General features: G+C 38.9%; 1 protein-coding gene across 3 annotated transcripts in view; it reads right to left on the reverse strand.

Annotated features, from left to right (window-relative positions):
* znf609b (zinc finger protein 609b) overlaps positions 1 to 25,980 on the reverse strand; it is a 69,627-nt gene that overhangs the window by 39,362 nt on the left and 4,285 nt on the right. For all 3 annotated transcript variants that reach the window (XM_071530299.1, XM_071530298.1, XM_071530297.1), the window contains exon 2: positions 8,409 to 9,292. In XM_071530299.1, coding sequence (XP_071386400.1) covers positions 8,409 to 9,167 — 759 coding nt within the window. In that variant the 5' untranslated portion in view covers positions 9,168 to 9,292. The remainder of the gene's footprint in view (positions 1 to 8,408; positions 9,293 to 25,980) is intronic.

Raw genomic sequence — 25,980 nt, forward strand, 5'->3', positions numbered from 1 at the left:
ACAAGCCTTCGCTCCCTTCCCCCCACATGCCTCTCTCACAGCACACTGATCCAGACACACACCAACACGCCTCGTGGAAAGCTTAGGAGGGAGAAAGACGGAGGGAGGGAAAGACAAAGCATGACAGGGCTTTGTTTGACAGACCTGTGATTGCTTTTGCCAAAGATGTTTTGTGTCCCTGTAGTCAACCTTCACATCAATTCTTAATGAAGTTTTTGTGGTTGTGTTTCACAGGGTTAGGGTCAGCTTGTTCTTCTTTTTAATCTGAAGGTAAAGTGATATTTAGAAAACGATAAACTGCTACCTACAACCTACAACCTTTCAATAGGCTAAATGCAAGAGGCTTTTACAAGAGACCGTACGAATATGACCCACTTAATATTCTTAACCTCTCATATTTTTGGATTATTTAGACAGAAAATTCACTTAAAAGAAGCATTACTGATCTTTGGTAAAAAGTATAGAGCCTCTAGCGTACCAACCTAAATATTGTAGTGACTGATTGATTTTATAAAGTGAATAATTCATATTTGAAATTAAATTGATAATTAATATTAAATTAATGAATTAAATTAATAAATATAGATTTATTTGTAAAATAAATAATAATAGATTTTGATAAAGGCATTGAAATATTTGTGTTTTCCTATTCATTTTCCATCTTACAATTTATTTGTCTGCTGCTTTAGCATTTATACCTGCTTGGGCCATAATGTATTATTAATAGACTCTATTTAATAAGACAAAATACACCCAGTGTGTCACACTAAAAATAATACAATGTCCAATCCTCAACTTTAGCTTGGTGTGGCAGACCAGATGGAGGTAAACCCACCCAACAGCAGTGGAGTAAATCCAGTGGACTGTAAGAGCTAGCATTAGCTGCTAGCCGTGGGTTAACTTTAGCTTACCATCAGAGTAAATCCCAGTTTCTCAAAACTTCTTGGCAGCCATATCAATTTTATCTGGTTGTTTTGAGAAATTGGTCTTTGATTAGTAGCTAGGCAGCCCAGGAGCTTATTGATTGTGGTTGCAATTGTAACATAGGAGCAACAAACTGGTATCTGGACTCCCAGCATGGAATAGCAGGGTTTGATGAGCTTTGTCAAAGTCATCAGGAGCAATGTAGAGACAGTAAAAACCACTCTGTTGATTAAACCCTTGTATTATGTGAAAAAGTAGATCATAGGGTAGGCTGACCATTACCCATTTTTAAAAAGACCCAAGTCTATATGCCACATGGTCAATATGACAGTCCTATGGGTGTGATATCAGTCTTTAGAATAAGTGATATCCAAACAGCATTGAAAGGAGAATTGTCCTAAGTAAAGATTTGGACATTGGAAGGATTTGGATATCAAAGGGGTGATGAAAATTTGCCAATAAGGCTCTAACTGTGGAATTTGATCCTTTCAACACTAACCTCATTCCAGCCACAACTCTTTCACATTTTTCATTCTTCCAGATTGCGCTTTTGAAAAAAAATATATATATACTTTTGTGGTAAAGCAAGCTTATAGTATACTGAGAATCAAATGTGACTACAAATCCCAAAAGCCTTCAGGAAGCAGAAAGAGGACACAAATCAAACTAAACATTCTTTAAGGTCAAGGTGACTACAGGCAGAGTTTATGACTAGGGAAGACCTGGTTCCAATATTAAATATTTCCACACAACAGCCTCTGGTGCCTCCTGACAAGGATTTCCTGTGCAACAGGACTATAAACTTACTGGGCCACAGCATTCCCCTTCTCATTCGCTATCCAAATCTCTGCTCTGCCTTGGGGGCTGAGGCATGGGGTATAATGCTGTTCATGCTGGCATCTCCTGAGGATGCTCCAATCTGGATTTTTTGGTCTGATGCCGATTAACTATCTATGCAGTAATGTGGATTCACAAATCTTCGAAATTGTCTGCAACAAGTTCTCTACTGTAACTGTGTGAAGTGTATGTGCAGAAACTCTGGATTGTGCACTATCTAGACACCGCCTAAGGCAAGCTTATTAGGTGAGGGAAATAAGCTATTGAAAGAGATTTGCACAATAAAACTGTTACAATTACATTCTGTAATAAAAGAACTGACTGAAGTTAGGTGTTTACATTATTTTTGGGTGTGCCATAGGCACAGCACCATACATTGCCCTGTGTTTAACATATTGCCATTGCCTTGGTGGTAAACATTTTGAAGTGTGGATGCCTGGAGGCGTGGCCGGTCTAGTGGGAGACAAAAACCTAGTCCATTAACCATACAGCAGAACAGCCCAGCCATCACTCAGGGACATCTGGTTTGTTAAATACACAGTACATACTACTTAACGTGTGCCGCTTATAGGCACAATTAGGCAAATTTTTCAGGTGTTTTGGAAGTAGACTTAGCAGCTAAATATTCTTAATTTATATTTGAGTGTATAAAAGTAGTATTTTCTGTGAAATCAAATGTTTTCTGTGAATTTATTGCACTTTTAAAGGATAATTCTGGCTGGTTATTTTCAAATTGGGCCTTATTTTCCTAGTTTTTAACGATCATGATGAATGTGTTAAAAAATTCATCACTTACTTCACTGTAGAGCTTGATGTAGCTTCAGCTCGCCTATCAGGTCTGATTTATGTAAAATACAGTTTTAACATTTTAAATGAACTGCTTTATAAGACATTCATAGTATCAAGTATGAGCTTCATAACAGCTATATAGTACATTCATGAATACAGATTCTATCCCTATGTCAGGGGTTAGCCTAGCTTAGACAAGCAAACCCTCCCTCTTTATTGCTGCAAGCAAAATTCAGTAAGCTGTGGGCATGACCTACAGTTCTGCCGAGGTCCAGAAGGAAAATTAGTTTTTGTAATGCAGGACATTTACAATTCTACTAAGATTAGGCACTAATTGTAATTTTGAGCAAATTTCCATAAATACTGTGATATTACCATTTACTGGGATAGTTTTGGTCATGATCATTGTACCATGAAAATTTGCTATTGGCTCTTGCCTAGTGCGGTTCACTGTTTTGTCTACATTATACAAGGTGGGATGGTTTGTATTTGCTTTCAAAATTAGGTCCATGTGGATCTTCAATAGAAAAAAAATCTGCATACGAATAAAAATGTAGAACAAATTTGATGCTCTATGTCATTACAATACATCTACATATAAATGGCCAAGGATTAATTTTACAAACACAAAACTCCACATTAAACATGAGATGTTTTTAAGACTAGAACGCTAAGCATAGAGTAAAATATCTTTATGCAGTGTGTTTCTGCAAAGATGTCAATCAAGTACAGTGGACAAAAAAAAAATCAATGTAGGAAAGGTTTTCATTTGATTGTTTTACTAATGATACATTTTAGATGGCATTTATGCAGATAAGTGTCAATGAGGTATAGGAGCACTGAAAATGTTACAAATGTGTAGCATGTATGGCATGCGTCTTAGTCTGCTGAGACACAGTATCTCCAGGATGCAGAATTTCACATCTAATGAAAATACATATGTCCCAACCTATATACCTAATCATTATTATTATTAAATTCAGATTTTTTAATTATATGTTTCAGGTATCCATTCTGACAGTTCTTCAGTGATAATCTGCACCTTAATAGTCTTAAACCATTTCTACTTCCTTAAATGTAATTTTTTTGGTTTATCTTTTTTGTGGTGCAGTTTTTGTTTAGCCTATATGCTCAAAGCATTTCACATTACTGTGGAGACAGAGGCTAATGGCAGACACGTGGAAAACAATTAGCGTCAAATGTTTTTTTTCCTGGAGTAGTGAGGGGCTCCCTGAGGGTGAGTGTTTCAAACAGGCAAAGGCAGCAATACAGGAATCACAGCAGCCATGATCCCACAGCGGTAAAATGCCTCCCTTGATCTACGTGAAATACATTGCTAATCTACACAAACAACATGAATGCTTGATCCCATTTTAACACACGCTCTCTCAACATTGGGTTGTCAAAATCAATGTACACACTATGTCATCACAGTTATAGGTAGGGCATAGAGGATAATAACGTAATCTATGCTTTAGAATAGGAAGAAACAGTTTGGCAGAATGGAGTGTTTGGCATGTGTGTGTGTGACTTTTCACTTTGCCAGTAGAGACAATGGATATCTACACATGATTTACCGGTTAAAAACTGAGGCTTTAGACAACCTTGCTTAAGAGAAAACACCAGAGTTTTTCCTTTATGTTCATCTCTAACATTCTCCATCTACTTCAGACCCACCTAGATTATCCATCAGTGCATGCAGGGTGTTCTTGAAGTATAAAATTTGAAATTGCATTACCTTCCAATGCTCAATCTCATTCGGTTTGAAACTCCATTAATTAGTTTGCTGATAGACATCCTCATTAATCTGAAGTCATAATGCAGATTTGGGAATTTAGCGGTATCTACTTTAGGCGGGGAAATGCCTTCTTTGTTCTTTTTTCTGCTGTAACTTGGTGGCTGACAGTGATTTCCCACATACATAGATTTTGAATCAAAGCAGACAGAAAGAACAGTATAGTTTACATTTCAATTTGTCATACAAGATTTTCCCTACCTGTTAACTCTTAGACCCCCACTGAGATTTTTTTGGTCTGCCTAAATAAGCAAGTATTCATCCAAGGGACAGAGTGGAGAAATCCAAAACCGACCTGCTTTAAATTCCAATGAGCAAAGAATTTTGGTTCCAAAACAGAGTATGGGCCGGAAAGTGAGTTCTGAAAGCCAGAAGTCTTAGCAAGTGGCAAAGTAATTGTTGAGTCATTGGCATTAATCAATAACCGTATCAACCCCCTGCAGATGTTTTATGGTCAGTTTGTGCTATGGGGCAGTAAAAACCTTACTTATTTGGCCTTCATGATTTTGCCTTTAAGGCTGTGTTAAAATCAAGCAAATATCAATAAAGCTCATATTGGTAAGTGTGAAAAATATTAGAAGATCCCCACTTTCTTTTTTGCATCTTCCTCATACCCTCATCATGAGTCAAAATATGTCTATTTAAGTGTAAGGGTAGAGTATTTAATGTACGCATACAATACAAATGTAAACAAGGCTTTCATAGTATGACAATATATTATTTAAAACATATGTTAGTTACCCAAGCCATTCCTTGGCTCCCTATTGAGAGCTCTGTCAATCAATATGAGATAAAAAAAAATGTGAATGCTTATTTTAACTTGTGCAGTAAGTACAGTCACAGTGTATTTCACTGTGGCTATACTGTGTCTCTGACCACCTACTGAGGTGGTTTGGGTGACTGAATTACTACAAGTGTTCAGTCAGTCTTGAGCGGATTTTTGTGTGTCAAGTCCTATTCGGATAAGAGCCAAATGCCCAAGATACATGTTAATGCCAGGTGTAAAGGGGATCTTCTGTATTCGGCAGAGGAGAAACTGGATGTTTTTTCATCCTGCTGTGTTTTTTCGTGTTATGTTAATGAAACAACAGCTTCCCTCATCTCTCCACAGAATTAGCTTCACTAGCGCACGGACAGGTACGCTAAGAGCCTCATTGTGCAGTGAGTGGAAGCTTCTCGATGTAATTTGCTTCCCCTCTCAAAATAAGGTCACACTCCCTCGTCTTTTGCAGGGCCTTTAAAAGCCCTGGCGCTACTTAAAAGGAATGAGCTGTAACACAATAGCAACAGTCAGTTGGGCACAGGCAAAGTGAAAGAAATCAAGCTAGCTCTCATGAGACCCCTCCACTCCCTGAGCTGCACATCAGCAACGATGCTGAGAGGTGGCTGTGCTCTTTCACCGTCGAGTGCAGCCTTTCTTTTCTCTCCTTCCTTTTTCGAAGTAACATTGCCAATGTAATTTTCCATGAGAGCTGCTCCATTCGTCAAGGCCAGCAGCACATCGGGGCAGCTGACGAATGCCTTACTCCTCTAGACTTGTATAATGAGAGGAGGGAGAGTGAGACACAGTCGGAGGGGGTTAGCACTTGTATTAAGGAAGCAGAGATGATTTATTCAGCATCAACTTCGCAGCCAATGCTTTGGGGAGCTTTAACTTAGGACAGAGACAATGTAGCCACACTACTGCACCTCAACCGCAGAGAATAAGATTGTTAGTGAGACACTGTTACAAATTAATACAGGTATAAAACTACACTTGGGACAGCTAGTAAAAGACTTATTTCAAATTAATAGTCAAATTATGATGAGGCAGACAAGTTCCCAAGTCCATAACTTCCTTACAGAATTTGTAGGGATATGGTTTTATTTTATAATTCATTTTAGGCAACTATTTATTAGGTGCTTAATAATCTCTGCAGCAATCTTAAATTAGGCACAGGATAATTGTATGCCAGTTACATATCACCTGATGTAGTCATATTATGGACTATATAGTCATATTATCATTTCTGTCATATGCCTGGCTAAAATGTAACAGATGGTTTAGCCAAACTGTAAGTAAATGTCTAGCAATATGATCATGTCATTTTATCAGCAAGAGTTTTCAAGCATAAGGATAGCTATGTGAGCGCAGTTGTGACCCCTCTCCTCTATTCAATGTTGTCAGCCGACCCATGTGGTGCTCCCAGGGAAGCCTTTTCATTCTAAGTACATTGTGATTACTAAGCCTTCTGTCCTTAAATTTCCTTCCACATTCAAGCTGTCTGAGGAGACTCTGCAGCTTGCATTCCTGACTGGGTGTCCTGGATTTAAGGAATCAAACAGGCTTCTTCGTGGCCCTTCCCCCACCTCTCTTTCAGAGCAGCAGGGAAACGACGAAGGCGTGCTTTGCACTAGCGAGCTCCCTCCCCCACACCGCTCCACCAGGCATTGCTGGGGCTTGTGGGATTAAGAATGGAACACGATGACAGACAAAAACAGTCCTCAGCACCTCCCTGCACTGCTGTCTTTTATACTGGGAGAGCATGAAAAGGCTGCTCTGAGGCATACAAGAGACACAATGATAGATCAACTCGATGAGTGGACAAGATAAGTGTGGGTGAATAGCTAAGCAGCTCTTTATAACGTTCTTGTACGACGATGTCAATGTTGAAATGGGGAGAAAAATCAGCTGCCAGTGGAACATTATGGTGAGAGAAGAAACAGTACAGAGTTTTGCTGGCTGATGTACATGAGAACTGACACATGATGAAATAAAGGCAATGTCTCCCAAAAGAAAGGATACTGCATTTAAGGTTATCTGCAACCGATGTAGCAATGCTGGTATTATAAGCAGAACATGGCATAATAAGACAAATTCAAAATTTAAACTGACAAAGGCTGCCTCCAAAAATGGATGAATCAGTTTGTGATGCCTAATGGGTTGTTTTTTGACCAGTAAAAATGATTAATGTCCAGAAAATTAAACCCGTAGACATATTGTCCATCAGGGAAAAAAACACAACATTATTTGGGCTATTTCCTGTAGTTGGACTCAACATCATGTGTGTCAAGGGTACTCTTATTCACTGGGTGGTAATAAAAGTCATAAAAAACAACAGTAGGTCTTCTGTATCAGATGTCAGACAGCTTCGGGGAATGCAGTGCATCTCCCAGCTTCATGTAAGCTATTGGCCATCACAAAGTACACTGCTCTGTCTCCTTATTGAATTCATTCATACCATGATTGATTCATACTGTTAGAAGCCATTATGGTTTCAATGGTAATCTTCACAGACAAATGCAACTCGACACTCAGTCGCTAATTGTAGCTGGATTCTAGGAAGAGGAAGTGACAATTTTAGTGACCATTACTATTTGTTATTTCAACAGCTGTGCTTGCTTAAAACTATCATTTTAAGGTTTTCCCATAGATAATACATTGGTAAAGATCAAATTATACCAAATACCAAATTATACTTTATATATTATCAAGTGTTTCGCATGCTGAACTGAACTGAGAGCTCACTGTACAACTGTGAACTCATTACGCATGCGACTGTAGTAGCCTTGGAGCTAAGTAAGAGTGGGCTAGCGGGCTAGATAGCATAGCTTGGCTTTGATTACAACATTTGCAACTAGCATAGCTCTTTAGAAACAGGTTAGGGTTACTGTTATGGTAGTATAGCCTAATAATCAAGGTAACAATTCACTTTTTTGATACAAATGTCTCAACAAAGTTGCAGTTTACTTTCATTTTCACTTTGAACAAACTACAAACAGTAACTTTACTAACTTGATATTTCATCTTAATATGGACCTACTTTTCAATGGTACAAAACCATATTAAGATCATGTTGCTACATAAGCCTGTCATTCACAGATACACATACACATTAGTAATTGAAACGGCTGGAACTCTGACAATCTGACACTTAGTCCACACAAAAAATATCCTGGAATCAATAATTGCCTTTGGCAAAGGCTCATATAACTCAAGACACATCATGATGTTTTAATAACACCAAACAAATCCATGAAGCATCACAAGAAAGAAGAGAAAATAGTAAGAAGAGAAGCTTACCTTTTCATTTTTCACCTTCTTCAACGTTCTGCATTCATTATTACTATTTTCTAGCTCCTCTGGTTCAGTTTTTGTGGTCAATGCTGGTACTATCCCAACAGGTTCAAGTGCAATATTCCCCATTTGATTGGCTTCTGCCAAGTCTGTTGATTGTGTGTTCTCAAAGGACGCATTACGACTACTCCCCAAAGCAACTTGGGCTTGAGACACGACATCCTTCTCTGCAGCAGCTATTGCCACCACTGGGCCTCCATCTGTTTTCTCCTTCTTACTTTTCCCACTAGCCCCTTCTTTCTCTTTTTTACCACTGAGAACACCTCTGGAGGCTTTGCCCCCTTTTTCCATGTTCTTTCCAGAGGTGGAATTGTTGCCAGTGGCTCCTGCACTCGCTGCTGTACCCGTGGGCTCCCCTTGAGTCCGTCCTGTAGTTTCTTTTTTGGCCCCATCTCCAGTTGAGGCTTTGCTACTATTGTCTTTAGAGTTCTTACTGCGCTTGGATTTGGATTTGCTTTCCTTGCCTTGAGAGCCAGACACTGGACTAACAAACCTGATGTTGTCAGGCAATGCTGCCACTGCACTGGGTGGTGCTGCCATTCCGTCCTTGGTGCCAGACATCTCAAGTTTGTCCTTTTCTAAGTCAGCGTCAAGGTCAATAATCAGATTTCCAACACCGATATCCCACTCATCCCCGCTATCGTAAGTGTCCACCGCATTAGAGTCCACACCTTTCCCGCCTGCAGTGCCACCACTTAGGGACATTTTAGTGCCAACGGCCCAGGTTTGCCTCAGTGAGGTCCGACACCCTCTCAGACGGTTGGTCAGGGGCAAGGGTTAGAGAATCCTCACGGTCTACACGTTCCCTTCCCATTTGACCACATTTTGCCCTAAGGGGAAAAGAGACAAGAGTTAGTCTAATAAATCAGGTTTTAAAATAATAGGGTTACAGCTCTGCCATCAACGAACAAAAAATTTCATTGGGTACAAAAAAAAAATCATTTGATCAATTGCCAGCAATTCTCTTATGATCACTGCGCAAGCCTTCATGGTAATCCCCACTGGTGTGACAGCACTGCTCAGAAACCCTGTCTTCATAATCACTTCCCACAGTCACCATGGCAACCATGGGAAATGTAGCCTAAATCCTGCTTTGACAGCCAAGGTGGCCCCACTGTTCTGAATGACTGGCTCTCTTTTCACAAGGAGGTGCTGATAGTGTCACTGCTGATAAATAAGGAATAGCTGGCCTCACTTGTCCCAACATGGTTTATATAGCCATGTCCTCTCAACTTGAGAGGACAAGGACAATCTTGCATCAACAAAACAGCTTAAAAACACAAATGAACCGGTGCATGAATTAGGAGAACGGTAAATGTGCTATATGTCCTTCTAATTTAGCCTATAGGCCAATGGAGCACTTTATACTATACCTTTCAAAAAAAAAAATTCCAAAATAGATCCCAATTGTATGTACTTTTGGACATACCGCAGATCAACATGGATATAAAGAAAATGTTTTTTTAAGCCAACTTCTGCCTTTGAAATGGGATAAATCGCAAGAAATTAAGGTTACAAAATATTTCTTTTTCACAATTCAGATCAAACATGTTTGTTGTCATTTTCAGATTAACAGTCACTGAGGGTGTCTCCGTTTTGTCTAAATATTTGCAATGCTTTTAACTGCTTTGACTGCTTTGACTCATCCAGTGCACAGGATTCTCTTGTAAATGAGAACACCATCTATTAAAGCTCCTATTTTTTTTTTACAGATTATTTTGCTGCTCAGCTTTTTAAAGTAGATAAAGTATGAATACTGTAAACGGTGACAGGAAATTGGGAGGTGGAATGACGTGACAGTTTAAAAGCTGGGTTCAAACCTTTGGTATTGTGAGGGGACTACATGAAGTGTGCCTTAGTCTGCAGACCCAAAATGATGCCTCTGATGTCATTACATAAATAGCAGTTAATATCATTGACTGTCATAAACACATGGACCTTTTAATTCCTTCTATAGTCCCTTTTGGTCCCTTTTTTACCTTGTCTCCCACAATGTGAGCCTTTCAGAGGCTGTAAATAACTTCCACAAACTGATTTACTCATTCTCTTTCATGGTGCTGAACATAGCGCTGCGGTTGAAGCCGAGTGGGCACAGAAAGTGCATTTTCTGAAAATCTTGGCCTCACAGCCCCCTTGTGAGCCCCCTCAACCAGTGCACGTAAGTAAATAATTAACACTCACATCTGCAGCTCTCGTCTCCTCCTGTGATAAGGAACGTGCGGGGGCAAAGAAACCTGAAGCACAAAAGACTCTGGAGTGGCAGCCGGGGTGATGAGATCAATACCACCTGAAAGAGGCATGAATTCTGATGATTCTCTTTGTGCTGCAAACACCCACCGACAAAAACACGGCCAAACGGCACACAATGGGACCTTAGAAAAATCTCCCAAACCAATTTGTGAAGATGAGTTTCTACCTCTGATTAGTAACCTGCTGTTTATGAGTGTTACACAAAATGTGTTTTTCCTAGACTTACTAAAAAGGGAAGCACCATTTCTGAGAGGAAATAAGGTCCTTTGCGGATAAATGCATCAATATTTAGACCACTGCATGCTTTCATCATCATAATTTGTCCTTTCAACAATATATGATCTTAAAGGTCTGCAGTGAAAGAATGGAGAAAATGAAAACGTGTCCTTGATTAGAATTCACACGCTACTATTACCTTGGACACTTAGATTTGTGAATTTGAAGTTTCTCCTAAAGCTAGGGAAAAAAATAGTATAGTATTATACTGGCAAAATGGTATTATATGGGGACCGCTACGTTTTGCGAAATCCAATCGCACAGGATAATGAAATTTGCTGAAATCGTCATTGACCCGGATAAAATTGTATAACGTCAAGATTTTTCTGGTTTAGCACAGCATAATTTTTTTGTTTGCTTCAAAAACACATTGAAAACTGTGATCTATAGATTCCGCTACTGGTTCCGTTTTTTGTGACAGGAGAAGATAGGAATTGCATGTCTAGAAGTGAAATCCAAAATAATTATATTTATTTGCATTCAATTTGCATGGCATTAGTAGCATCGCATGGCATTAGTATCATCAGGGAACCTCTGTCTTCACAAAAATGTGCAAGGTAATTTGCGCTGGATTTTTTACTTTAAAAGATGAAAATCATTACAATCACTGACGAACTCTGCAATTACTACAAGTCACTCTACTTCACGCAAGATTAGTCCCTGCAAATAGGGCTTATCTTGATGGTGTCATCAGGAGTCAAATCTTGGAGCTGCTCCAGTGACTATGACTGCATCCAAAGTGATTTTATGGGGATATGGGCATATTTTCTGGTTCATACCTGTTAGCAGTACAATGAAATAAAGCTCACTTGGGTGGAAGAGCTCAAACAAAATCCACAAAATTATTCTTCAAATCATTGTCAGTGCACGATCTCCAGATTTTGTCCAATTATGAAATCACAGTCTAAAGACTCTGTTCTCAAGTTTTATATTCACAAGTACACTGATTTAACTATCCAGTATCTTAGGAATAACAAATGCCTAAGAGATGTATAATAAGACATCTACGTTCTACAACTGGCTCATCTAGTCTTATTGGCTGGCCTGTCCCCACTGCCTGAGTAGCAAGGGCGGAAAGAAAAGGAGTGAGTGTGCGCTACCATTACTCAGCTCTCATTAGAAGAACAGTCCAAAATGGCAGCTGGATCGTGGAATGCACAAAACTCGAAGGCATTCAGTGAAGGGGCCATTCATATCATCCCCTCAGCAGTGACAGAGGTAAAGCTGGTGAGCAGCCATCTGATCACCCTGCTTTCTTACTCCTCACAGATGGCTCCCCAAAGGAACAACAGTCAGTGGCGGGTTTTGGAGGGCGGAGAGATGCAGCTGTCCCTGTTTGACTGGGTAAACAGTTGTGAGGTCTAATTTGTCCGACACCTCCACAAAGGAGAGGTTGTAACTCTATCGGCAGTTGACCTACTGTACTGCCCTTAGCTGGAACTGCAGCGCAAGCCCTTTTGAAAAAGCCCCACTGAGGAAATGTCCCAGTGAGCGCCCCGTTGAGCGAAAGGCATGCAGGCTGTGTACCTCCCTGAGTGCTTGTCCTTTTTTCACAGATCCGATTTCATTCAGCTATCTATCACAGAGGCCACGTCAGGGTGATTCTGCCTCCACTGAGCAGAGAGAGAGAAAAATCTTGAGGGGAAGGAAATTTGTGATCTTTTTGCCATGGAACACAATTGAATCAGAGTTGTCTTAATTAAAAGGCGTAATTTAGTTTGTGCATGTGACTGTTAGGAACACCATCTGTGCATACAATAGAAATTAGACAAGGGGTTTGTCTAATCAGTCATAGATGATCAAGGTGTTCATAGTGCCTGAATAGAATCAGTGCTAAGCAGAAACATAACACTCATTTTGACATTTTTGTCTACTGTTTAAATGCAATAGATAGAATGTGGATGTGTGGATCCAGAGGGGTTGTAACCGAAAGGCGGGTATAACAATAGGTGGAAGGGAAAACAATACAAGCCGGTAATGGCCTATGATATTCTTAACTTCACTCTACCTTTTAAAAATTACAAAATGTCGCTGTACACCTTTTTGCACTACAAATGCAGCCATTTATCCAAAAATTACACCATAGAATTCAACACACCTGCATTGCTTTCCCCTACAGCAACAACAAAGCATGTGATGGTTAACATGTGCATCAAGTCCATTATGTCAAAACACAGAATTGGTAATTATAGCTTGAATTAAGCTGACAGAAAACAGTGCGTCAGCACAGGTGTAACTGAGAAATGTCTTTCTATGGTTGTTTTCTCCACACCTTCCTATCGAAGCTCCTGCCTTCGACTCTAAACTCTAAGCACAATGCCAACACTGCCATTCTGGACAGTCATTACGATTCCTGTTCACAGAAATAAAGATGTAGCTGACCATTTTTCTTGACAACACCATCAACCAACACCTACACCACTTGAATAATGCGGCACATAGACTTCTCACCTAAAATAAATGCCTTAAATATATTAAATCTGTTTAAGTCACTGTTGGCAGGTCTCGCCCATGTTTGGAAAAAGAAAACAAAAAACAAAAATGAAAGCCCTAACACTCACATCAAGGTCCAGTTCAAGTGAAAACTAATAATGAAAAAAAGAGCTCAGTGACATTACCAATCCAGGTATCGTTGAGGTGAGGAGATGACTGACAACTTGTGGCTATGCCCTCCAGCTTCAGAGTTTGCCTCATTTGTTTGATGCTTGAGGCTCAAAAAAACTATTTTAAAAAGCAAATAGCGGAGCAATAGTGTCATTAATATTGATGACATTCTGACATATTAGCATACTTACTTTTGCTCAATTCAAACAACAGTGCAATTTAGAAATCCTGCCTATCATGGCTTTAATATAAACTGAGTCCACGAAACCTAACCCATGTTAAAAGAAGAGTTTTAAGTGATGAGAATATACACCAAAATCTTCCATGTGTCCCCGGTAGATGGTTCGCTCTGGTACTCCGTGCTAACTCTGTTGCATACAGTATGTTGAGTGATAGGTGGTGACTAGTATCATCCAAAGAAGACCTTTTTGTAATAAAATGTTGCGTTTTTTATTATATGACCTGTAGATTCACCATATTTAAAAATAAAATATCATTAACTCAATATAGCCAGGTTTATTTTTTGAACTATTTCAGGTGAGCAACCACGTATTCATCCACTGCACAGTGACTTTTAGCTGCACAGTCTCCCATCACCCACCACCATCACTTCCTATGGAAAAAGCAGCCCCCGCTAGTTCAAAATAGTACACTATTTTTGTGCCATAGTTGGTGTAAAGTTTACCAATCTCTGACACAAAATTGCGAGACTTGGCCACATATCATTTAATATTACTTACGATTTAGCTGTAGAGCTGCTACAAGTTCTCTTTCTTACTTTTAAGATAATGCTTGTCGCCAACTATCACGCAACATAGTGTATGCTGATAAGATGAGCAATGGGCCAATGTCTCAAAAACATTGTATTACTTTAAGTTAGCAGTCTTCAGCTAGCCCAAACTTGTGAATATTGATAAAAGATCATTTGGATTTTTGTAATTTCCTTTGGCTATTTATCACCACACAACTGTCCATGATTAGGCCTGATTAGTCTTCTACCACCGTATTCGAAGAATGTAGACGTTGTTTATAGTGATGTGTCTATGGACAGGAACTGGAACCACAAAACAGTGGTTCCAAGGGCCGCTTCTCTCTCCACATATGGCATCCTTGCATAAGTCACTGGGACACGATGCGGAGAGAGAGTGTGAAAAAGGGTGTTAGCAGATTAAAAAGCGACTATGTCACTAACGTGCGCTGGACAATAATTTACTGCAGCAGAGTAGTAAACCCAATAAAACAAACAATAATGAACTTGAATTGAATGTGCAGAGTCTGGCAAAGAGCAGCCTTTTCTCTGCCGGCTGTTTAAAGACAGGTCCCCGTCCAGACAGCCACACAGTAACCTCCATGTAATTGGATTGTGTGCTTGAGCTGATTACCAAAATAGAAATGCACCCAGCCAATCCAGGTGATGGGAATCAGGAGTCTGTGGGTCAGACCACATCCTTATCAGTGAATATGTCATCGACGAGAACTCCAGATTCCCAGCAAAGTGGGACCTCATTGGAGCTCAAATGCTTTTCCACAGAAACGCTCACATTTGTTGATATTCTATCAACAGCGTCATGAATCCCAGGATAAGCAAAATTGACCACTTTCTTTTTTGCAACATTGTAGTCAAAGAAACCTTATTTACACCATACATCAATGTGAGCGATGTCTAGCTGACCGAAATTTCTTATCAAGTAAGATTCCTCTGTGGTAAGGTAACCCGTCTTATATGTAAGAGGCACTCAACAGTTAGGGATTTGTAAAATCCTGAATGGTCAGGTATTAGGTTTGGGATGATCTGCTTATCTCACAATACAAATTGATACGGGATATGGGGTTCATGATTCGATACAACCACGATACAATGTAACAAATAAAAGTATTTATTTCTGAGACACAAATCATATTATATTATTTGCACTTTGTAATACATTCTAGCAATTATTATTTGCACTTTGTAATACATTCTAGCAAGCCAATGCCATTGCTAGAAAGTATTACAAAGTGCAAATAATATAATTTGGATGGAGAGCTTGTGAAACTGTGATGGGCAAGCCTTCTCATTTGTGATTACTACAACAGAATAAAATGGAGCTGATATCACGATTCATTTTTCTGCACCACGATACATATTGCCACATTTTTGTATCGCAATTTATTGAATTTCAAAATATTGTCCCATCCCTATCAGGAATTAACCAAGCAGTCCATCTCCTTTATTTTTGTTTCTATCATCTTTCAACAACTAGGCTATATTTACTACAACTGTATAATGTGGTTTATTTTCTCAGGACTTGCTAAGAAAAGCAGGCTTTACACCACAGAATGTGAGAGGCAACCTATGGTCTGTGATGACCAACAATATTGGGGCAAAAGTTATTTTATATTTAAGTGTGAATTTTGAATAAAAGATGTAGCCTTACAAATACTGACTGTCAGCTATTTGAGTGCACCTGCATTCGTTAGAAAGATCATTTTTGTTGGTAGTCTTTGAAATTCGGGCAAACATTATTTGGAAATATGTTGGGTTTTTTTTAATCTTTAGATCAAGTGAGTACATGATAGTTAACTTAAAATAACCACATGAGGTCATTTTTGGTCAATACTCCCTACACACAAGGACTGATTTGTAACCTTGTCTCCATTACCAAAATGTAATCTGTCTCTGGCTATGGCCTTGTGCATCTCTTGGAATGGCAGCTGTACGACTGACTCAAGCCCACAGTACTTGGAGCAGCGTGAAATATGCAGATTGCTCTATGGCTGACTAAATGTCCTGGCTCTGGTGTGATGTACCAAAAAATGAAGCTCTCACACCACACTGCCTCAAACTGTATCGACCTTGATCCTCCATGCTAGTTTTCCAATAGATAGGGCTAGGTGGAAAAAACAAAAAAAAACAACAATTTTATTTTTTCCAATCCAGAATAAAATCTGCAAATTCTGATATTGATACTTGGAACACCATTGTTTTATTTCATTTTTCATGTCTATAAAGCTTCTGTAGGTGTCATTCTAGCGATCCTTTTGCTAAGGCTTCCGGAGGTACGGAGGCTTGACGAATCTATGTCTGCGGGTGCCATTAAGCCTGCACCAGCAAATCACCAGGCAGATGTTTGGGCACCTTCCGGTTTCAAAAATATGAAAGAAGCTAAATCAATAAAAGGCTATGTTATCCGTATGCTTTTCCATTCAGTAATAAAATACCGTGGAAACACAACAAGTTAACACATGCACTTAACTAGACACCAATAGGAGGTTAAATTTGACAGCACTGTTAACTAGGGTGAATATTTAAGTACTTAAAAAGACCTGTATGTTTGTATGTTATTACAAGTTATTTCAGTTCACTTCAGCACACAGAAATGTGTGTTAACATTTGATTTGCATAATAAAGAGGAATGGAAATATTAAAAATCTGTTCTCAAGGGTCTAGGTGGTTGTAATTGAATTCAGATGAACATCACACTGCAAGTATAGCCTATATGAGAGGTATGTGTCAAAAAATTACTTAACATGAACCAAAACTACATTAAGTGTATTTGGCCCAATACTTAGGCTACACTCATCTGATACTAGGATGACTTGCTACATCAAGTGACCTTGTTCTCATTTAAACACGCAAGCAGTAAAATTAAAAAACTGAAGTAGTTGGCAGAAAGTATTCTTTACCCATAAACGTCATCAGAAATAACTTTCAGCAAAAAGAACCAATTCCCCTCCACTGTTTCAATATTTGTAGAAAAGGGAGCATGGACAGACAAATGAGACTAGACATATTGTATTGCTAAGCACTTTTAAAAACACAATAGCCTATGTATTTTTCAATGTCAAGCCTAAATATTGGCGACTAGGCTAAATTGGGAATTCTACTCGCCAGTAAGTACAAATAGATGATCAAATTGTGGCTTGTCTGTGGCAACAGCTGATGCAGAAGATGAAAAGCACACTCGCACATTGGCCACAGTGTAAGGAAGGCCCAATCTTCAAACCTTGACAAGGTGCCAGATTGATTTTTCCTGTGCTCAAAGAGGACCTTGGCAGAAACAAGAGCAACTCCATTAACATGCTCAGCCATTCCACTCTGCCATGATTTCTGCATTACAAAAGCCAGCCATCAATTTTCTCAAAACACGTCTCTTTATCTCTGCTCTCTTCATTCTATAATTGAGACCCTCTCTGTCTCAATGCATGTCAATATAGTAGTACTAGCAGTGCCTACGGTGCTATACTAGTTTGTTTTCAGTCAATTGCAATGTAGGCTCAATGAGTGCATGCTTGGTCTCTTGGTACAGAGACTTATGTTATTTTCTATTTATGACCATTTACACAATAATAGTGTGGTAATTATCTCTTTCAAAGTACTATGCAGTCTAATGCTAAAAAAAAAAGAATTGCAATTTAGGATTAAAACTTGTTGTGTAAGAATCATTTTTATAATTGAAACAGCCCCATAAATTGAAATTAGGGTAGTACAATTAATCACAGATAATCTTATTTGGCGATTTTGTCTTCCCATGATTAATAATTTTGTAATTCAGCGATATTAAAGTGTTTTAGTGCTTGTATTCCCCTGAAAGTCCCAGTGTGGTATATCAAGCGCTTCCATTACATGTGACCAGTCACAACCTTTGAATGTGCAACGTGCACCATGTGACCAAAAACAATCGTTAAGATGGAGAAGCAGGCAGCTCCAGTGGGAAAGAAAGACAGAGACCTTAAATAGAGTGTCTTTGAAAAAACGAAGCAACGAGCAAAGTTGAAAGAAAACAATGGATCGGCCAAATGTTAGAGAGGAAAATCTTTCTCCTGAGTCTGAATGTGAAGATGTTGTTTCAGTGCCTAAAAGTGGATCGTCGTCACTTGGAGATACTTTGGTTTTAAACCAGATGATGACACACAAGTACCGATTGTGTAAAACATTTGCCTCAGGGTTGTAGCTGCGCCCAAATGCAGTAAAGTAATAATTATTTAGTTGAATTTCCCTTGATTAACAGTCCAGCAGAGAAAAGGTTTTTTATAGGCTATAGAGCACAAAGGTGGATTTGGTATTGCCTCTGTATAGTTGGATTTGGCACTGCATATGTAAATGCCATGAAACTTGACAATGATAGCCTAAACACTGCACAGAAAAAAACAAACAGCAACAGGCCTTATTTGTCAGCTGTCAGAGAGCTAGAGAGACACATTGACACTGATTTTAATTTTGTCACGACTTGCCTCACACATTATAGTAGCGTACAATCCACTTGTAATTTCCACGTATAAATTTTGCGATAACCGTTTACACTCACTGCTTTCACCCAACTTTTCTCCCATGTCACTGCACAACTTTCCTACTAACGTGAAAGCTTTAAACACTTCAACACTTCGCTCGAGTGCATCATTGAAAACAGCCAAAACGACAAGACTTAAGCTGCCTTCAAGTGCTGTCAGGAATATCATTCAGAGTTGAGCACACATGAACAACTCAGCAAAGTGGTAAATATGACTGGGAAAGTCAGGGATTTCCACGACACACGAGTTGCCAAGATATGACATTTAGTGGGCAGAAAGCATGGAAGCCATATCAACAATTGATGGTACAAGTGGTTTATTTTATTATTATACTGTATGTTGTTTGGAATTCTATGTAAATAATGTATTGTATATTTTCATTTTTACTCTTTAAAATATTTATCATGCATTTTTCACTAAATTAAAACAATTATATGATGTGCATTTTTTCCTCTTCTCGCTGATTCAACACAAAGTAGCTGTGTAGCTCTTGATTTCTAAAATAAAGAAACAGCTACCAAAACTACTGTTGTTACAGGGTCAAATGTTATTTCTGACCAGAAGCACTTGAACGTACAACAAGTTGTATCTACAGCCTCTAGACTCAAGATTGAAGCTCACAAAGAGCACATGAAGGCAGCATCAGTCACTGCTAGACAAGTCATTTGAGAGAAGCACTCCTTATGAAAAGAAAAAACAGCTGAAATGAAGATTTCAATAGATAGCTCAAAGTGGTTGACCCTCGTGATGAAATGCTCTGCCACCAATTTTTTTCCTGAAACCCTCAAACCACATTTCCATGGCTATTCTCAGAATGACATGAGGAGAAAACAGCAATCCAACTTAAAGATGTACAATGTTTTTCCACGACGAGCAATTTACAGTGCAGTTTACTTCAGAGCGCTAATTGAGTCTTACAGCTCCTTTCAATTGTGACTGGCAGCTATGTAGCGCTTCTTTATGTTTTCAAATTAGAATTCATAGTAGGTGTGAAAATCTACTTTGACTGCTCCTGATGGCCTTTTTTAAGTTATTCTTTTACATCTATTTAATAAACTCAAACTTTTATAACTTTCTTTGTTGGCAAACTTAACTTGCAACCTTGCAGTATAAACAAAAACCAAAACCATTATGATACAGACTGTGAATCGTAGTAATATCTGAAAATATTTTGGTATGATATTTTGTTCATATTCCCACCCTTAGAGTGCACAAATTAATGATGTAATGCGTGTGATGTGAATTTGTTTCGTCTGTCAAACAACATTATGGTTAGGTTTTCCCTGTCAAGCTAGAATGTTTGGACAGATAACATTTACTACTACTACTAAGTTACTGTTCATACTCGTGCTGAAACAAACTATTCATTGGATAAAGTCAGCTTTTTTAAACCTAAATACTGACTTTGACAAATTGGGGAGAAGGGAAGGGTTTAGGAAAGGACAAGGCCTGAGGCTGAAGAGCAGACAGACTCATCGCTACCACACTGTTGGGTGTGTGTGTGTATGTGTGTGTAGAGTGAGATAGATTTTTCATTTGTTCAGTTCAGTCTTCTTTGTATTGTTTATTACATGCATTCCTGCACTGGTAGCCTGCCAGTCAAGATTCTAATGAATTTGTACTGAAAACTGATATATCCAACCGAACAGTGGAAAAAAAACATTTTATCAGCAACAGTCAATCAAGCTAATGGCATCTACATATAATTTTCTGAACTGCACGACTCAAATGAAGTAAAACAAATTACTTCCATATTGAACCCATGTTTTCCGTCTTCTAACAACAAGCACTAGACTATATTGCAGATGTCAGAACTGCAAAATCTGTAACATGGCAACAAAACCTCCACGAGGAACATAACAGCTCCAGTGGGGTTGCTTTGTGGCCAGCAGTTGAAGACTGTGGTGCGAATGTGTTTAACTGAGCGAGTGTGTAGCTGGGCATGCACACTACGCTAAATAACAGAAGGGTAAACCGGATTTTACTGGTGCATTTTGGAGCGGTTTATGATTATGGCTTGCCTATCATATACTCACATTATTCAGTTATCACTAACTACAAGAACACATGACAGGCAGTGCTGAGTCACTAATACACCACTGTTTGTACCATGGACAGTGGAAGTGTTGCCCTGTGAATGTCTAACTGGAGAGAGGGCATGGACAACCATTAACCTCAAATAACTGCCTTGCGCCTGTTCCAGCAGCTGCTTAACTGAGGCCGAGTCAACAAACAAGGCTTCAAATGGCATTGCCACTCTTGCATGGTAGGCCTCCAAAATCAATGTGACAGTGAAAAGGTCCAAAGTGGAATAAGTGTCACATTCAAAAAGCGAAGGGTATCAAGAATAAGCGCGCATTTGGAACCAGTTTCTGATTATTCATAATACTGTTTTTGATAGTGCTGCTATCAATACCTGACTAGTTCAATCCACTGTAGCTTTTTTTTTTAAGTCAATACACCTCCATCTTACAGCTGAGGTCTAGCCACTAACAATGACAAACTATGCCATAACACATGACAGTGACTGTTGACACTTCATGTATCTCAATCATCGCAGACAGTTGAATGCTTTAAAATGTATGTGAGGCAGGGGAGTCACGTCAGCCTCCTAAATTACATCAAATCTTATTGCAGCCTACCCTACTCTCTGATACACACCATGAAATATATTCGGTTAAGCATTGTTATTTCAAGCCGATGAGTAGCACACTACAGATTTCACCAAAGGCACAAAGATCCCTGTAAGCTACGGAAAGTATGGTGATAAAATCTGACTACAATCGTATTTCATCACTGCTTTTATATTCGTACCTACTCTAATACTGCATAATTGCTTGTTGCTGCTGGGTGTTTGGCTAACCTTTTCACCAATGTGCATTCCCGCTGTTTAACTCGCATAACTCCCGTCCATACTTCCGTTTTAGGCACAGCCACATGTCATGAATTGAGCTCTGTATTCTGCTTCATGTGGTCTTTAACTCTGGAAACTACACTCCAGTTGTAAACAACAATTAGTCTCCATGTTGCAAACTGGCAGTGGCTAAAAGTACCAATAGGGAGGTCTTTGGAGATCTAACTCCTTTTTTTCCTTATGTTTGAATTAAAGTAAAAACATTATTTTGCATTTCAGCTATGACCCGCACTTATTTTTAGTTTAGAGAGGCTTGCATTATTCAAATCTCCCACAGCTTTGTTTACATATTAGCTGCACCCATGAGCACTTGGTCATCCACTAAAAGAAGTGAATGACAAGATTACATGCACGTGCAATTCCAAAAATGCAAGGCAGCAAGTTTAGCATTATGCAAATAATGTTTAAATATATGCTCAATAGCATAGGCTTGCTTTGTTTTTCCTCAAATCCAATGCTTTCCTTTTCTTGCCTCCAACTTCAGCCATCTTCTCAAACAATCCTCCTCTACAATTACCCTCAAATTAAAATGTATCATATTCTCCACTTTTACATTTATTTCTTTAGCAGTTTAAGGCATTATACAGGAAAAACCTCTCTGGAGCCATTTATCTTTATACCTTGACCGTGGCCTTGCCAATGCCATGGTACATTCATAGTCAGAAACTATCTGCAATTATAGTGATTAAAATTATTGATTAATCTACTTATTATTGTTTTGATTAATCAATCCATCATTTAGCCCAAAAAAACAAAGTATTGATTTTTATCTGATATGAAACGGAGAAAAGCCAGCAAATCCAGCAAATGTTTGGTATTTTTACTTGATAAATGACTAAAACGATTAAACGATTATCTTACGTCATCTTACACAGTTACATTTTTGGAGAGGTGCATGTAAGTTATGGCTACAACCTCTGTGGGCTACACTGACCCCACAGACACCTACGGGGTAGCTGCAGTGACATGTTGCCGTTGAACCATCAATTAGCCTTTAGTTGTTGAGGGAGAGGAGCGCGTTACTCTTTCACTTTCCCCACCCAGATTTTTCCAAGCCAGTCAAGGCCTTCGATCCAGTGACCTTCTGACTACAAACCCGCTTCTCTGACCTTTAGGCCAACAATGCCTCTTTAAATATTGCACATGGCAACTGAATAAATGACACAGTTGATGGACATAAGCTCACAATTTACAGACTGATATTGTAGCACATCAATAATGGGCCTGTGAATGTGTCTGCCAGTTTGTTGTTGTAGTTAGTATGCGATTTTTGGGAAACTAGTTGGTCTGGGCATCTATGTTTCAATTAGGCTAGTTGTGAAAATTCTAAAATACTAACTTTTAACTAAAACTCAATTAAAAACTAGGCTATACATCTGTAGGCTATATGTGCTCTGCCAATTAGAAGAAAGACCATATGTTAATGGAAATAGTATAATACTAAAAACTAGTGTGTATTCAGATTTCCATTTATGTTGCATTTGATCATCTGTTCTAGCTTTAGATTTGACCAAATGATGAACTCTCATTTACTCATCAATATCACACGTTGGGAGTGTGTCACCCGAAAGAGAGTGGTTTCTCTCTGATGCAGCAGATGACGGTGGATTCTGCAGTATGATTAGGGTGATGGGGACAGCACCCCGCACCCCCCACCCCCCTCCACCACGCTGAAACAGTGATGTGCTCTGTGGATTTCCCACACATCATCATCTCTCCACAGGCCCTCTTTTGCTCTATACTCAGCTCAACTCCCCAAAAATTGTTCCTTTATGAAGACTAACATTTTCTCCCAAGGCTGAGATCAAGGTGCAAGCTTACAGCATCTGCTCTGACATCATGAACTGCACCTTTCCATTGCATTTTGGACCTAGCAGACATGTAGACGCCTTTTCGATTGCTTTGAGAAGTAGAGATAATGCTATTGCATTTCCTTAGAGATGCTTTTCTCAGATAACTTAAAAGATGACTCATTAAGAAATTTTCAGACCAATGTAGGCCTATTTCATCACTGCATCACATTTTTGGTTTGAAAATTCTCAAAACTCTGAATATTCTTTAAAATTAGCAAAAATACAGGAGCATTTCACATGGAAGCCTATTCCAACAACCCCATAACTGACAAGGCTGAGCTGTTAACAGCGTGTGCAAACAGGAAAACATGATGACATGAGAAAATGACTTTATGAGCTGCTATGCCTCTTTAACCTTTACCTTGAATCCTACAATGTGGGCCAGGCTGTAGCACCATTAGCCTTATTTTCTGTCTAATTAGCCTATGTTACACTTAATCTTAACTGGTTTCTGACCATGAATTGGGATAAGAAATACCAAGTGCAGAGCAGCTTCCAAAAATCCCAACAATTTCACATCATCATCTTCTTTATGCTGAAACACTCATGAATTATTTGCGGAGGGAAAATTGTCATGTGTTGAAATGAAAAGATCACCAGTGTCAGGGACAAGTGAAGCGAGAGTGATTAATTATGTCATGTTGCTTATGAGTGGATGATTAAAGACAGTACTAAAAAGGCCTATAATTACTTGAAAACATTTCAAAAGCAACAGTGTGTTAAATGTACTCACAGCAATTTGACAAAGCACATTTTTTTCAAGAAAATCATCACCGATCAAAATCAGCTTTGATTGATCCATATGATGCCAACACTATCCTTTCTAAGAACAAAGGAGTAGACACTTAAAGCCCAAAGCAAACTAGACAACATTTCTGTAGCATTCGTGACTGTGCTGCGCCACAAAAGCTGACAATATCTTTATAGCTTATGTGGGAGAGAGTTGAGTGTAACCTGGGCTCAAATCCCACGACAAGATGGATCACCAGTCACTGGCAAAGCAATAACTGTTCAAAAAGCATTCAAGCTGTGCTCTTGTCTGCTGTAATTGACAATTTATGGTTTAGAAATGCAATCAATGTTATAAAAGTATAGCAGTTGGAGTTTCTTGAGAAGTGTATGAAATGCTTTTGCCCACGATATGACTTTCCAATTCAACTGACGACAGCTGAAATATCTGATTGTTCTCAGTTTCCAACACTTGTAGTTCATATCTAGTCAATCACAGTGAACCCTCCTCATCCCCCACAAAAATCGTTCAATTCCACAGAATCAACTCCACACTGTGTAAATTCTGTGTAAATTGTAGAAGCTGCGTACGGCCAAGCCAAGCACTGCCAAGCCAAATGGATTAACCACAAACAAGCATTTTGTAGAGGCTTTTAACCATTTAGCCACTGAAAATAGCCCCAATTAGGATGCCTACAGAAGAGAGAGGCAGCTTACTTCCAAAGATCTAGGCGAAGTGGATAGCTATGATCCAGGTATCATTGATCATTTATCCCATTTCATCTTTCCAAATCATTTAACACATTCTTATAAACAGGCTTTATGGAAATTATGACAGATTTTCTTATTCTTGTGTAAACTTTTTTAATCATTCTCTGACACTTTGTAATAGGCTTTGATTGTGATTTCATAGTTTGTAATCGCAACAACGCAACACTCTTTTGTAATGCGAGTAAAGTCCATTAAAGATTATTTTGCCTGTATGAAATGCACCAATAATGTTTTGTTATACTTCACATTACAAGCTACTTTTTCCACTTTGATCACAATGCATGTTTGAAAATGTTACTTTTTGGTTAGCTAAATGGCACAAAAAAAGCCAACAAATGGGCTAGGGGCCACTAGCTTAACACGTAGTACTAGCTAAGCATTAGTCCTATTAAAACCTTCATACAAGGATCAGTGTCAAGCAGCTTATGTTCTCTCATAGCTTTGTATTGAAATTGCATGGATGCTCCAGCTTGATTCCAACTGAACGTTAATATAAGGCTTTGTGTTGGCCAACTTGAGCACAAAGGGAAGCAGCATATGGGACCATGAATACAGTAAAAGTGTGCATGCATACACTTCTCATTTCGCATTTCTTTGCCAAAGTAAAAAACAAAATAAATAACTTACTACCGGCAAAACAACATGCCTGACAAAGTGGAACAGCGCTTCACATTCACCCGACCTAATTGGCTTCATTCAGGTGATTGTAAGGTTCCCCCTGAGAGGGTTCAAATTGCCAGCTACCTTTTAGGATGCTAAATCCTTTCTTAGTTTGTCATCAACTGGTGTGCTGCCATGAGATGACGGGAGCCTTACAAAGCAAACATAATCCCCTTGTCCTGGAGCAGCC

Source organism: Centroberyx affinis, unplaced genomic scaffold (genome assembly GCF_046629955.1).
Source record: "Centroberyx affinis isolate AG114_WGS23_722 - 3 ecotype Tasmania unplaced genomic scaffold, CSIRO-AGI_Caff_v1 ptg001910l_1, whole genome shotgun sequence".
Lineage (NCBI taxonomy): Eukaryota > Metazoa > Chordata > Actinopteri > Beryciformes > Berycidae > Centroberyx > Centroberyx affinis.